Source organism: Achroia grisella, unplaced genomic scaffold (genome assembly GCF_030625045.1).
Source record: "Achroia grisella isolate CSIRO2021 unplaced genomic scaffold, CSIRO_AGI_Agris_v1 utg1245, whole genome shotgun sequence".
Classification (NCBI taxonomy): domain Eukaryota; kingdom Metazoa; phylum Arthropoda; class Insecta; order Lepidoptera; family Pyralidae; genus Achroia; species Achroia grisella.
The window spans coordinates 2296600-2312926 of record NW_026712606.1 but is presented as its reverse complement, the minus strand read 5'-3'; the positions used below and the strand labels follow the sequence as shown (position 1 = coordinate 2312926).

Below are 16327 nucleotides of genomic sequence, written 5' to 3'. Positions count from 1 at the left end.
TAAATGTACAATATAAATTATCACATTTAACTTCAAATTCAATGTTGTGTAATGATTACTGATTTGATAATGACCCCATCGTTTTTCTCTATAATGAATTATAAATTATCTACACAATCATTTACACTTACTGTTATAAATATATTGAGAAATATAGTCCGTTTAGTTATCTTATATTATTTATTTGGTACCCCCAAATATGTACATGTTTTTTCTAATACCAAAGTAGCACCATAGTCTATATTATGTTCTATTATAAATATAATACAATCACATTTCTAGTTGCTTTTTATTTAAAAATTCACCTGCAATAGATATTCTTTGTAGAAACGATGGTGCAGGAGTTAAGAGATATTTGTATTCATTAACATCAGGATGATCGGGATACCGTTTCTCCTTACGGATCCGTTCTAGCATATGTTGAGGTTCACATTTCGGTTTCTGTTTCCAATCACTACTTAAAAAATCTTGTATCACTTTTGGCAATAATTTATATACTTCCTTCGCTTTGGTAACACTAGGAGGCTGTATACTTACAGTTTCTTGTAATTTTTGGGGAATTATTATATCATCAACTTCTACATCTGTCTCATCATCTAATTCATCTTCGGATGTTATATTGTCTATAGGAGAATCTAATTCTTTGGTCTCGCTATTTATATTAGTTGTGTTATTATAATAACTAATTATGTGCTCTTTAACAATATCTCTTATGCTAGATTCATTTTTACTTTTTTCCCTTTCTGTGCCATCTATATTGACATAGCCAGTTCTTGTTTCGGTCTTTATTAAGACTTGATTTTGATCAATTTTGTTTTCACTACTTTGGACACTGTCAACTGTATTATTGACTTCATTTGGTATACTTTGAGATTTACTTTCTGCATCTCCAGTGGCGTTTATTTTTATAGTCCCTTCCATCATTGTTAGGAACTGAATGTTGTCTTCTTCTTCTAAAATTTGATATATTCTATGTATCTCGCTGATATTTATTCTGAAAAGCAAGAAGTGACCATATCAATGAGTTTATTCATTCCTTTTGGAGCTTAACGGTTCAATTTCAAATATTTAAAATTTCTATGTCTATAAATTAATAATAATAATGTCACTTGGCCAACAAACTATTGACTAAGAACATAGCAAATAAATTAATTTCAATTGATCATTATGAAATTTGCTATATACTAGTATTTATTACAGATAAGGATATACGCTACTCCTTATTCTGTTTATTTAATGTGACTGGCTTATTTTATGTAATTGGAATGGCAAACAAACTTCATTGTAAGAAGTTACCGTCGCACAATGGGTCGAAAATGAAAATAAAGGGAAATAGCTTTTTTTCAAATGGTGTTTAAATAAATATGCTACTCGATAGGGTTCATTTTCCTCATTTGAAGCTGTTATATACAATTTTTTTCATATAAGTAATATTTGGACCATAAAAAATATTTTCTCTTTTTCTTGTATGATGAAATGCTCAATTTCATTAAAATTTTGGTTGATCCCGCTTTGAAATGACTTTAATTGTAATCAATAGCTGTTCTTCTGTGATTTCATACCACGAACGCATGCAGAGTTATGTGTGTAGTACGTATAATGTTGCACCAAAGAAGTTAAATGTATTAATAAATGCAACAAAAATGTTTCGTAGACTATATTTGTACAAAATTGGCTAATATAGACCGGAATAGACAACAATAAATCAATGTTTATGTTTTTGTTTTAGTTAAATAATTTGGTCGTGTATCATGGGATTAATTAAATGAACAAATAAAATTCCGCAATTAAAACATGAAATGCATCAATATTTGTCTATTCTGCTCTATACTAGCCATTATATTATTATAATTTCAAAATTTAAAAATAATAAAGTGCAATGTAAACTTTTTTTTTTTTTTTTTAGATCTTCTTTTTTTTCTCTTTATTATTTTTTTTTTTTTTTTTTTTTTCTCTTTATTATTCAAATAACGGAACTAATTATATTAAAACAATAAGCCGCAAAACTGCTCAGCAGTTTGTCTGCAGCAAAAGCGCTTAACTTAATACTTATTTCTAATCTATATATACACACACATACATTCACATAAACACAATCCTGTAGAACCAGGTATCTTATTCCATACAATGTTTGTTTACAAAAAAGTTAAATAATTTCTTTTTGAATAATTTTTTGGATACATTATCTAATGATCTTATATTTTTTGGTAACATATTATAATATTTTGGAACTAGATATTTTCTAGTTCTTGATCCGTAATAATTACAGACCTTAGGTACAATGTATTCTTTATTGTTAACTTTACGTGTAGTAATTTTATGAACAACATGATTTTTAAATTTATTATTTTTAAAATGCTCTATTAATATTAATAATTTATTTTTATTTTTTATATCTAATAATCTGCATATTCTAAACAACTCAATGTACCTATTTTGCTTACATTTATGTCTCTTATTTTTATCAACTAGTAGCTTCATAAATCTTATTTGTAAGTCCTTAATTTGATTAAGATTTGTGTCAAAGGTACAACCGTAACTACCCAAACCATAAGATAATACGGAATCTATTAGCGCATGATATATTATATATAACGTTTTTCGGTTAACTGCAAAACTTAGTTGATGGAATTTTGCCAACATTGATCTTAATTTAGCACAAACATTATTTACATGTAATCGCCATGACATGCTCTCGTCAATTATAAGACCAAGGTACTTATAGTGAGAAACAAATTCTATCTGAGGGCAGCTACAGTCGTTACCTTCAACATGTAAACAATTGTAACTATGTCCTATAATGTTAAATGTACAATCTTCTAATTTAAGGTACGGGGAACGCAAATGCATACATTTAGTTTTATTTAGGTTTATAATTATACCATTATCATGTGCCCATTTTATAACATTTGTTAAGTCAGTTTGGATATTTTTCTGTATGTCAGCAGGGTCTCTTCCAGCATACAGCAAACATGTATCATCCGCATACATGATCATTTTACATTTCTTAACTACATTACACAAACTATTGACATGCATTATATACCCTATTGGTCCATAGACTGATCCAGTAGGGACACCATACAGTATATCAGACTCATCTCCAGTGATACCGCATATATGCGTTTTTAGTTTTCTTTGGTTCATATAACATTTTAGCCACTGATTAATGGGACCTCTTATTCCACATTCTGCCATAGCCTGTAACAACTGTTCATGATTTAATGTATCAAAGGCTTTTTTAAAATCAATAAAAACGGCTACTACACTCTGTTTTTGATCAAGACAATTGTTTACATGGTCGGTGAACTCATTAAGGGCTGTCGCAGTACTGCGTCCTCGCCTGAAACCATGTTGTGTATCCGATAATACAGCATGGCTCTCTAAAAAATTTGTAATTTGCGTCACAATTACTTTTTCTGTTATTTTATTAATTATAGAAAGGATAGCAATTGGCCTATAGTTTGTGTACTCGTAGTGACTACCATGTTTATATAGGGGCCTTATTACTGATGTTTTTAATAAATCGGGATAACAACTTTGCGCCACACTCATGTTAATAAAATGAGCTATGACTGGACTAATTTGTTTTTTAATATATTTTATATCTGTCACTCTAATTTTATCTGCACCCGGGGCTTTGTTAGGGCTTACTTTATCTATTATTTTTTCTATATCATATGCAGTTACTTTCCTATACCTCATAGACATATTAGACTCCTCTACATATATATTTCTATCTATAAATTTATCATTACAGTTATGTTTTATGTTATGTATTTCATTAGTAAACGTTTTTGAAAAATTTGAACTTATGTTTTGAATTGTTTCTTTCTTACCCAAATATTTCTTAATAACATTGTCTATGTTCCCCTTTTTTCTACCCAGCCAATTATTAATATTTTCCCAAATTTTTCTTACATCATTTTCACATTTTTTTAATTCATTCTGTCTGTACATATTAAAACATTTATTTATACATTTGTTTACTTTATTTCTATATTTTGTGTATTCTAATTTACTAGTAATATTTTTTGGATTATTCTTTGACTTTCTAAATAATTGATCTCTCCTATCTATCATATGTAATATTTTACTGTTTATCCATGGTTGCCTGTATCTAGATTTCTGAGTATTAGATTGGTATTCACAACTGGCATATATCTCACTAAACAATGTACTTAATCTATGATATAATAACAAGGGACACTCACACAATAAGAACTCCCGCCAGTCCACTGCATCCAATTTATCACAAACCTTTTTATTATTTATTTTAATCACTTTCTCGTCGACCTGCTTAGAGCATGCCATGTAATCACTTATATCAATAGACAATCCCACCAAGTAGTGATCGGAAATGTTCGCTGTGAGTATGTGAGAAGCAGGAACAGTTTGCCGCGTACGCACCCACACATGATCGATACACGACGCAGACACACTGCCATCGAAGCGATGCTCCTCACGAGTAATTCCATTTATTGTGCATTGCAATCCATGCCCATACATAATATTTTGATACCGTTTCGCCAACATACCAAGATCATTTATTTCAATATTTATGTTTGCATCTCCAATTAATATTATGTCGCTCCTACGAGGTATACATTTTATCAAATTATTTAACTCGCCAGTAAATCCCATTCTATTAGTGTGTGGTGGTCTATACATAACTAATAAATATATGTTTAAATAGTTCTCTAATATTAATTTGCCTTGAACGTATTCTCCATATTTTCCTTTAATGACATTAGTTGTGAAATTATATTTCTTTTTCACATACACCAATATTCCTCCTCCTCGTCTTGTTTCTCTTGTGTTCCAATACATATCATATTCAGGCAATGTATACAATGGCAATTCATCCTGTGTTATGTTGATTTCTGAAAGTGTGATTATATCGAGACATGGCCGGCATCTTTCGATATATATTAAAAATTGCTTGAAATTTTTTCTTAATGATCGTATATTTAAATGTATTACATTAAGACATTTATTATGTCCGTTTATATAAGTATTCCATTTGGCAACATCCGAGTATTTCACACATTCAATTTCTGTAGGTAAATCAAATGATGGTGTGAATTGTATAATATAAGGATGTCAACACATTTGTTTACACTTAATGTATTGAAAAATCTCAAGGCATGTTTGGTTGATCATGACACTTTTTTAACTGATTTATATCACTATCCGATCGTACAGTATATATTTTATGACCTTCTAATTTGCGGACGAGTATATTCCCATTAATTATCCATATGTATTTATAAATTTGTCTTAATTCACTTCTTGCCTTCCACAATAATTCACGTTTGGATTTTGTGAGGTGTTCATTTATGTAAATTCGCTTTTCATTTTGGTTGTTATATACATCACTGTTCTGTAAATTATTATGCTTTCTTACTTCCAACCACTTATCATCTGTATTCTGGATGTCATTGTTACAATAATTGCTCGCGGTTTTTGCTGGTTAGGTTTTTTAACGCCCATTCGTCTTGCCTCCACAATGTTTTCTGTGGGTAGATTTAACTTATTAGCCAATTTATTCACTACTGATTTTACATTTTCGTTCTCCAATTCCTCCACACCCACAATTTCAATATCCTTCTCCTTGCTTTTTTGTTCAATTAATATAACCCGTTCCTCCAGTGCCTGATTGCATCGTTCTAGGTGGACATTTTTTTGTTCCAGCGAGATAATTTTTTTCTCCATTTTATCTTTGTTTTCTACTAATTCTTGATATTTTTCTGCATAAAAATCCACAGATTCCGACAGATCATTGATAGTTTTTTGCATATTGTATAGAATTTCTAGTTTTTCATTAATTTCCAGAAGAACCTCTTCAGTTGATTTTTGAGGGTCGATGTTAATTTTTGGTGAGCATATTGATAAATTTTTCGTTGATTTTGTTCCAATTTTTCTAAGATTTTTACTCATTGTTATTAAGTATTTAAATCACACAAAAGTAACTAACTTTTATAAACAAATACTAAGGAATATATTATTTATGCGTACAGTCTGCGCAAGCGCTGACGCCCGACTGGATATACTTTATAATACTATATGGTGGCAAACAAGTAAACTTACCCATCCCTCGCTTCATGGCAACAATATAACATAGTGGGGTCAATGGGATGTGCTTCAGTGTTGAAGATATAACCACCGACATCGACTATACACTCGCCGTTAGGCGTGTTGATGACGGTGCCACTGATACCAGGATTGTGTATAAAGTTGTCAGGGTCAAACAGCAAGTATAGATACTTAGTTGTTTCTGAAAGGAAGAATGACTCCATACGGTCCTCTTTACGGTGATCTCGCACGTCCTTGATCTAGAGATAAGAAATAAATTAAAGATAACAATAAATAGGCCTGAGAGTTTTCTATATATAGGATGTATGTATTTACAAAAAAAAATGTAACTAACTATTCTATCAATTGTCAAGTACCCATAACACAAGCTCTGGTTAGTTTAGGACTAGATGGCGTTGTGCGTACTTTCCAGTGATATTATATAATTACATTACATTTTGCGAATAAGTCTAAATACATACCGTAGCATAACCACATTGCGTCCTGGCGCTATGTTGTATGCTCCTGAGAATATCCTCGCCCATCTGCAGCAATATTGGGTCCCTTGTCTCACGGTACAAGTACATGATTGACTCGATCAGCTCGGGCCGAAGTGGGTAGCTCTCACGGGAAGACGACGCTTCTCCTGTTCCAAGGTTGTATACTTCAGGAGTAAATCCATACTGTCGCCAAACGCTGTGATAGTTGTGTATTATACGCATCGCAGTGTCAGTGTCACCTGGTTGGTAAATATATATATTGTTTATATCACAGTAAAAAAAAATCTTTACTAATAAAATAGAATAACATTTATTACATCACACATCACAACACAACAATAACGATACTGACAGCAGCATATAAATTATTATATTAAATAAACGTAAATAAAACCATGTATTAAATAAGACATGAAATCATTATACTTATAAAAATAAAAGAACTATAGAAAAACAAATAAAAAACCAATACTAAATGCATTTCTCATCTACCACTGTGGAGCATCATCACCACTTCACTGTATACTGATGTGTGTGTAAGGAGCCCATCTCAGAATTATGCCATGACTAAAGCTACGACGCTGATTTCCAGTAGAACCCCAAATAAGTGACTTTATTGTAATAACCAAAGAATGTCATATACAAATGTTATAAAAAATAACGAGCCCATGCCCAAACTAAAATTATTAGTGTCAGAGAAACAAAAAAACACATATAAACTTTTTATGCAATTGTCTAATGTTCTTACAAGAAGTTTTAACTTTTATCAGTCTACACAGCCAAAAATCAATGTATTAATGATATGGTTGCCTTATCTGGTACAAGATAAACAGGAAGATCAGTGTATTCATTATTAAGAAATAAATATTTTTATAGAAACAATATTTTTAATCACCAATAAGGCTCAACAACCCTGGCCAGTAGGACTCCAGTGACTGGAACACCGGCAGTGTGACGTGTCCGCGCAGCATAGTTGCCCACACATACCAGTCGTCTTTCTTCAAATATTTGTCTATGGCTTGCCGTGCCTCACGGAACATAGACATCAGCTCTGGCTTTTCTAGTAAAATTGCCCCTAAAATTAAGAATATTATTAAGGGTTATATGAAATCTATAGTTAATTTTATTATTGAAGTCTTATCCATCTAATGGACGAAAGTACTGACATATTTTTTGTTTCTCATGCTCTATTCTTTATTTGAAAGAAAATTACAGCAGAATATACTAATTTACATACATTTACTGGTTTTTTTTATGAAATGATTTGTGTGTTGATTTGTTATCCCACTGTACTTTTATTCTTGTTAATAAAAATGTTATATTTTTCTAGAACTTTAAGATGTAGTTTTAATGTAGAATCAAAATACCTTTAACTAAGTATTCAAAGTAGGAATCAACACCGCCGCCAATGCCAGCATCTTGCGCGGTCCATCGCCCAGTCATAACATCAATGTGGTTGCCAACGAGACCAATCGGAGATTTATGATGGTAGAGAGCTTTTAATGCATTGTAAGCAACCTGAAATCAATTTCAATATATAGATTTATATTACCAATTTCAGTAAAACTAAGTCTCACATCAACTAATTTAGGATAGGTAGGACTGTATGTTCTTAAAAAACATAAATCACTAAATTAGTAATAATGAGTAGTACCATTATTTTTTTTATACTATCAATACTTACAGATATATACAAGCATTCTCACCTCTTCAAATAATGGATCACCAGTGAGACGACTCAATGTCCCAAACTCAATTATGAAGGTACCAACACCAGCAGTGCATGTGACTGTAGTCTCTCCTGGGGGTACACCAGACCTCAAATTGATGGTACCATATGGCATACCAGTAGTAGTGTCAAAAGCAGCAATAAGTCTTTGTGCTACATCTTCAGCCAGTCGGAGGAGAGGTCCATTGCAGGGCCAACCTGGTTCAAGTTTCATACCAGTTCTGTAAATATATTTCACTCATAACAAAAATATATGGTTGTAGTAGTAACTAATACTATGCAAAAATGCTACATTTAAAAATAAAATCTCATTAAAGTATACTATATGAATATGCTAATACAATCATCTAAAACACTGTTCAAAGGATTTTGATGTAAGTGTTATTTAGATTTGTATCATTTCTACTTTAAGTTTAACAGTGTTTACAAAATCAGAAATGTGAGAATTACCATTCCGCTCATTTACTCATGCATAATTAGAAATTATTTAGTCCAGATAGCAAATCAGTTGAGTTCTCTTTAAATCCATAACATTGTCTGTCTGTGATGTCATTAAAGGAAGAATGTAGGTTATATATCCCTGCTTTATGTAATAAACATAGCTTTTAAAATTACATAGTTTTAATAGAAGCCATTAGAATCAGTCTCTCTATATGATTTATTATTTATAATTACTAAGTATAATTTATACCACTTACTTGTGTGACAGTAAATGTGCACTAAGCAATCCACCAATTATCCTTATATTAGTTTCAAACACAGATACATTAATATCAGCATCAAAGTTTTGTTTTTGTAGAACAATATCTACAACTCTATTGAACTCTGTATAATTACCCATAATTGCGAGGGTATCTAAGGCATCAATAAGGGTCAGCGAGTAACTCCCCCAAGTGTCCACACCATCACAACTCAATGGTCTTAACTCATCATATGGATATGCATATTTTAGATAACCATCATATGCATGTTGAAACATCTCCCTTACCTCTTCTCTGTAAATTTTAATATAAATATTTTTATAATTATTTGCAAAAAATATAAACCGGTTGTAATATAATTAAGGAATTATATTAAAATTTATACAATCCATAGTGCAGATTTTATATATTTAACATCAAAAGCTATATGACTGTAATATAAAAAATGTTCTGCTCTCTATAAATTTTCAATCTCATCTTTCTTGTAGGCAGGCCTTAACAGGGTTTAGAGGCAAGTCAGCCATAGAATGGATAGCACAAAAAGGTTCTTAGTGGAAAGGCCCCTGAACCATTCTTACAGTGTACTGCAAAAGTGATTAATGTGTAATTTTGTCCTATTTTCAATGCTCTGCCATTTTATTCATCATGTTTTGCTATCTTATGTTGCCTGTTTTGGCATTACCTAGTAGCAAGACTTGAAGGTTGGTATCTTTCGGAGCCGTTACAGTGCAGTGACTAAATTTTGGACTGCAAATTCTTTACTACTCATCGTCACGCAGAGTTATAAATGGGACTTAACTGCTGGACAGACTGTTATACTATATATGAGCTATAATACTAAGCTAAGTATATTTCCGTAGCTCCAATTATCTCCTTTGTCTGTCCAAAAAGGATGAAACTCGCTATCAAAATAGTAAACAATACCTGAGTCGAAATACATCTTCTTTTTTATATTCTCGGATACCAGTACTGAGGTTTATAAAGTAGCAAGTAATTAAGTATAATATTGTTATCGCATTCATATTTATTACATTTAAATTTATTGAAAAAAACAATAACTATATTAAAATTTAAGAAACATATTGAAAAATGTAAATAAAATTTATCTGCAACACGGCCAACACGCAGTCATTGCAACGGTGCAATCTGTCACATCTATCTACCACAGTTCATAATTAATAATTCTTATTTCTGTTGTCAAATTGCGTGTTAAAAACAGCTGTTTCTAAAATCGTAACATTTATGCAAAGCTCGGCGAGATAGCGCCACCGTGTTATAACGCACATTGAACAATACATCCTACCATAAATTAGAGAGTTTATCATTCTAACAATTGGTTGGTTCAAATTTAAAATAACATAGACTATAGAATAACGTAAACTTTAACTGCTGAAATCAACCAACATCATCAAAATGTTTCTCGTCCGTTGATGCTATATTAGTTAGCTGGTTATTTTGAGGGTGGTTTAGCTTTAATAATTTGTAATCTACTCCAAAAGTTTATAATAAAATGTGTTAGTAACTCGAAACTACGTGTATTTCCGCTTCGGTTGCCATTAATGCAGCCGCGTTTAAACCAAATTGCTATTTTCTATTGTTTACGGAAATAAACGAGAACAATGGCATTTAGAATTCACGAAGATCAGGAAAATACTTCCTTAGGCCTCAGGAAAGCAGATGCAGATGTATTTTCAAGTACTAACCAGCGGCGTGCTCTAGGCAATATCAACCACTTCGCCTGCAATCAGAACCGGAATACAAAACTCGTAAGTTATTTGCTTTATTGTATGTATATATTTTAGTTCTTATAACCTAAAACGAACCAGAAATTCTAATATTTCGTTACATTAAAACCATATATTTGTTAATCGTTATTGTTAACGTACTTCTGCCACCTGTTGAATTGCACTTTTACAAACAATTCACATCTGTACTGTTCGTGGAAACTTCTTTTAGCCCGGGTTGACAAATGGACCTTGTAAAGTTCAAGATGAAAACAGGATGGTGCGCCAAATCAAGAATGAGAAGAATATTATCCTTCCAGTGGCACAGTTTCGTGCGTTTAGTGTATATGAAGACAAACCAAATGAGGTGGAGGTAAAGAAACGTGAACCAACCTTCAAACCTTTTGTCGCTAAAGATTTAAAGAAGGAGAACTTGTTTGTGAACACTATAGAGAATGTGAAGAATGCTCAGGTGGAGAAGAAACAAGATCCCCTTAAAGAAGCACATTCACTAAGGTTAACTTTTAATTTTTATGCTCGTAACAAATTAATCTACCTACACAAATTACCAATAAAATTTGCATACTAAAGTTGTGGGGGTACCCTCTTGTATCATTATAATGAACACAGTATTCAAAATTGCAATGCTATGATGTACATACTATTTTAAAGTAATATAAGCATTCAATCTATTACTATACCTACCATAAACTAAACTTAATACACACTCTGTTGCTGACTTAGCTTGCAGACTATTCCTTTTGTAATTTTTATATTATTTATGTTATCATAACCATGCTTCTGTTCTGTATCTCTAGACTTCCATTACAAGAAAAGAAAGATGTTGTTGTATCGCCTATGTCAGTTATTGATACAAGTGTGCTGTCTATGTCTATCTCTAAAAATGAGAGCCTTAGTGAGACACTCAATGATGATGACGCCACAACTGCTCAGACCAATAGAGAAATGTTCTTCCATGTTGTGGATTATCGCCAGGATATATATGACTATATGAGGGAACTTGAGGTTATTATTTAATTTTATTAATAACTCTAATTTAGAACTGTATAATATAGAAAGAGTATTTGTTCTTTATTTTTTTAGTTGCTATGATTACTTATACAACTATAAAAATCTTTTGTGACAAAATGACAAGTACCTAAATATTTAACTTCTAATTAGGTAAAAAATAGAGCCAATCCACGATACATGCGGAAGCAGCCTGATATTACTCAAATGATGCGTTCAATCCTCATTGACTGGCTAGTAGAAGTCTGTGATGAGTACAATCAGCAAAGTGAGACACTACACCTTGCTGTCTCATATGTGGACCGCTTCCTCTCATATATGAGTGTTGTTCGTACTAAATTGCAACTAGTCGGAACTGCTGCTACTTACATAGCTGCGTAAGTAATACTTATACTAATTATATTTTTATTACTCTTACAGATGATAAGTTGACTTGAGTTAGTACATACAATAAGAATTAGTATTAGAGGTTACTAATTTCTAGGACTAGAGCACTCACTTTAGTTTAGAATGTCCCTCAGAAGTTGACAACGAGTAGATTGTTTAAATACCAAACTATTTTGCTGTTACCTTGGTCTGTTCAGTCATATTTTTTAGCACAAAATAAATATAGGTATTGTATTGTATATTATATATTATTATTATTATTAACATCATAATCATAAATTCTGACAGGTTAGGTTAGTTGACGTCATGTTCATTTTGTGATCATCCACTGGTGGGCACCAAAAAAATGTGTATTTCTTATATTTGTTTGTAATGTTTTAATGATTTGTACAGTAAATATGAAGAAGTGTATCCACCAGAGGTGTCTGAATTTGTGTACATCACAGATGATACATATACAAAGCGTGAAGTTTTGAGAATGGAGCACCTAATTCTGAAAGTATTGTCATTTGACCTTTCTACACCAACCTCGCTGGCATTCCTGTCACATTACTGCATATCTAATGGACTATCCAAGAAGACTTTCCATTTGGCCGCTGTTAGTATTTTATTATATTTTTTAAATTTTTTTTATTAATTGAAAATAATAATATGCATATAAATAGACTATATTTTGTGAACATTTGATGAGATGTCCTTTTTATTACATTATATTTACTAGTTTTGAAAATTTAAATATCTCTTTATATTTTAAATATATCATGTAAGTTTCCATAGCTTGCTTCTATTCGCTTGGAGTTTCCTTTTATCACATCACATAATCACATTCCACTATTGTATCAATATTAATAATGGTCATTATTATTTAATTTTATGGAAATTATACCTTACTCTAATTATTCGCAGTACCTGAGTGAACTGTGCCTGTTGGAGGCAGACCCATACTTGCAGTTTAAGCCGTCTATCATCGCAGCAAGCGCTTTAGCCACTGCTCGCCATTGCCTCCTATGCGAAAGATGCACCTCAGATGAAACTGACTCACTTGCCACTAGCGATAATAGTCTAATCATTAGTAAAGGTACATAATAATTTGTGTAATGAAAATTAATAGCTATGGCTTTTAGTTTACTAAGGTAATGTACTTCATTTCAGAAAAAAATATCTCTTGATGGTCATTCCTATTCTTCTCTTTTAAATATAAAAAATTACAGGACATCCTATTGTTAAAAAAAATGAAGCAGAGGTGTCACTGTTCAAAAATTTGATAATATTGAATCGACAACTTAGTTTTTTTCTTAATTTCTCCTTAAAATTCTTCACAAATTTATTATCATTCCATTGGTCAAAATTAATATATCAACTCAATGTTATGTGTTCTAACATATGTATATGTTTGTTTTTTTTAGTTGTTGGTAGTGTTAATAATGAACTAGAAGGTAGTCGTGCGCGCGCAAGTTGCATGGCCACAGCATGGCCGGTGGCGCTAGCGGCGTGCTCCGGCTACTCCCGTGCTGACTTGGAGCCCTGCATGCGTGAGTTGGCACGCACGCACGCCCATGTAGCGCTGCAGCCATACCAAGCGATACCCGACAAGTACAAGAGCAATAAGTTAGTTACCACTTTTATTGCTTTTAATTTAGGTTTTTATTTGCATTCATGTTTTATCTCACCTTACTCTTCAAGCCTTCTTCTCTCAAGCTAGATTTCCCGCCCAATACAAAAATGTATATTTACAAGTATGAAAGTATTTGTCACTGTGTTTTCTGTATACATTGTGTATCTAATCACTAAAATTATTAGTTTTCTTGTTTAGTACCCACAATTCAAGGTTTTCTTAGTTTCGGACTAAGTGACAGTTTGTGACATGTTCCTAGTTATTTACTTATAATAATAATCTTATTAACTAATAATATTAACAAAGCCACATGATCACGCCTATGTTCCCTGGTCCTACACTATTGCCAATAGGAAGGACACGTCGTCACACGTCACACACATGTCAATTAATTCAATTCAATGACTTATTTGGATGTTACGTAATATTTTCGTTAACATGATTTTTTGCTCTTGTAGTTGGTTTATTTTTTATGGTATTGTGTTATTTCTACAATATAATAATATTGGTTAATCATACTTGACTTTATGTTGTGATACAAAATTTTAAATTAATATTCCTTTTTGTAGATATGACGGTGTGTCTACCATCGAGCCGCGGTCCATGTTCCCGGTGCCGAAATACCAGCCACCTGCCAACCACGCTGCACGCACTGCTTCGGAAACAACACGCACCAGCTAGTAGTCTACCGTATGGTTTGACACAACTATTATTGAACCTTCGCCGCATTTATAACATTAATATCTTTTCATAGACGCCTAATAACGTTTACAAGACTTGAAATATCTATATACAAAAAAAGATTAGGTTATTATTATTTCGGTATATAAGAGGCTGCAATTATTTACATCTTATTGCTGCATTTTAACAGAATTTCATATTTCATAGCGGAAGGGTTTTTACTAGGTCTTATCATATATGAATGATATGAATGCTTATCGTGTTAGTTTTGTTCCATTTGCTTTAAAGAAACTACCTTTTCTGGGGACAATACTTGAAACTTCAAATGCTTTACAATTCCTACGGATTTGAGAATTAATTTAAATAGAAATAAATTATGAGACAATAGTAATTATATTATATTGTTAATGTTATAAATAATTTGCATTTACTTATAATAATTTCAATAATATAAATAATTCAATTAAGTACAATTAATTATCTTGTAGGTTTTGTGAAGCTAGAATATTGTGTGAGTTGTTATATTAGTTTTTAATAGTTTCCAATGGAAATAAAAATAATCTTCGACCTCTGTTTGTTTGTGTTTATAGTTATTTGTATTCAATATTTTTACCTTAACATGTAACTTGTACGACAACAATGCAATATTAATCGAAATCTGATATGTACAGATACTAACAATCAATAATACTATTATTATATAGGACTTTCCAAAGAACACAGGGCATGTACAATTACAAATATAGAAGTCTTTAATTACATTTACATATACATTCAATTATTATCTTATTATCAACGATTTAGTTTAGTAAATATTGTACAGATTATTAATTTACTGTCCTGCATTATTTTTATATATGTATATAACTCCGGCTGTGTTCAATTCGTCTTAATGAAATTCGTTTTGTGCCTTACGAATTCACTAACACTGGAACACAATCTCTATTGATAGTGTAATAAGTAGGTAATATTTTGATCGTACATAAAGGGACCAAGTTTTAGTGAAATTTAATGTGATTCATAAGTTAGTTGGATTATAGATAGTATTTTTACCTGTTGTTGGTAATATAAATTTGATATGAACGAACAATAAATACACACAATGAGAAACTTATTTTTCTGATGCGTAAGCTGTAATTTTTATAGCTCAGTATTCTACTATATTGTGATTTATATTTCAGTGAATCGCATTTTTCATGTTTGTTAGTAAATTATTATTTTTGAGATTTAAGATCCATCTGCACACATCAGCGACAGTACTTACCGAACAGTTGAGTATATGTGACTTTAATAGGACATGTCAATGACAGTCACGTGGTGAAAACTAGTAATTGTATTTAATATACATATATTTAATGGGTGATAATGACTGGTGCACCCGCCTGCGCTAACTACACGCTGACGGGTCACCAGTACAGGATGGAGTCAGGTCGGTTAGCACATCGTACCGAATTAAACTCGATAGTTTCTAGGGGGACCGCATGGACCTTAAATTGTGCGTTACTAAAATGACGGGAATGATACGGTCGCGATGTGTGCCGTTGGGACTGTAAGGTATGTTTTAATATTGGTAAGTAGTTTTTAATTTAATTTAATCGATGATATTTTACTCCAATTTTCTGTATGGAGGTAAGTACGAATGCCTTTATTGGTAATAAAAGATATTTTAAAATTATATTTGATTTCATTTACCTGCCTTTAGTTGGTTACTTTAATTCCTTTTCAAAATATGGTATAAATATTTTTCAGTTTACATTATATATATAAAACATCCATTATTCTGACATGATTTACTATATTTTGCTATGTGGTAATATATTATTTAATGAAAAGATTCATTTCACTCTATTAACCACCGACGCAAAAACAGAGGTGTTTTATAATGT

General features: G+C 31.7%; 2 protein-coding genes across 2 annotated transcripts; one reads left to right on the top strand and one right to left on the bottom strand.

Annotated features, from left to right (window-relative positions):
* Nucleotides 1-29: 29 nt before the first annotated feature.
* On the bottom strand, nucleotides 30-10115 carry LOC131854852 (ER degradation-enhancing alpha-mannosidase-like protein 2). Its single transcript, XM_059206023.1, has 8 exons — nucleotides 9930-10115; nucleotides 9003-9299; nucleotides 8282-8525; nucleotides 7943-8093; nucleotides 7471-7650; nucleotides 6558-6814; nucleotides 6091-6335; nucleotides 30-994 (listed from the first exon to the last, which is right to left on the bottom strand). Exons 1-8 carry the CDS (start codon nucleotides 10025-10027, stop codon nucleotides 271-273), a joined length of 2196 nt encoding a protein of 731 aa, XP_059062006.1. The 5' UTR covers nucleotides 10028-10115; the 3' UTR covers nucleotides 30-270.
* A 234-nt stretch (nucleotides 10116-10349) lies between these two features.
* LOC131854790 (cyclin-A2-like) lies at nucleotides 10350-16116 on the top strand. Its single transcript, XM_059205950.1, has 8 exons — nucleotides 10350-10771; nucleotides 10962-11245; nucleotides 11548-11755; nucleotides 11912-12135; nucleotides 12539-12743; nucleotides 13052-13223; nucleotides 13552-13753; nucleotides 14330-16116. The coding sequence occupies exons 1-8, from the start codon at nucleotides 10625-10627 to the stop codon at nucleotides 14439-14441; spliced, it is 1554 nt and encodes a 517-aa protein (XP_059061933.1). The 5' UTR covers nucleotides 10350-10624; the 3' UTR covers nucleotides 14442-16116.
* The last annotated feature ends 211 nt before the right edge of the window (nucleotides 16117-16327 follow it).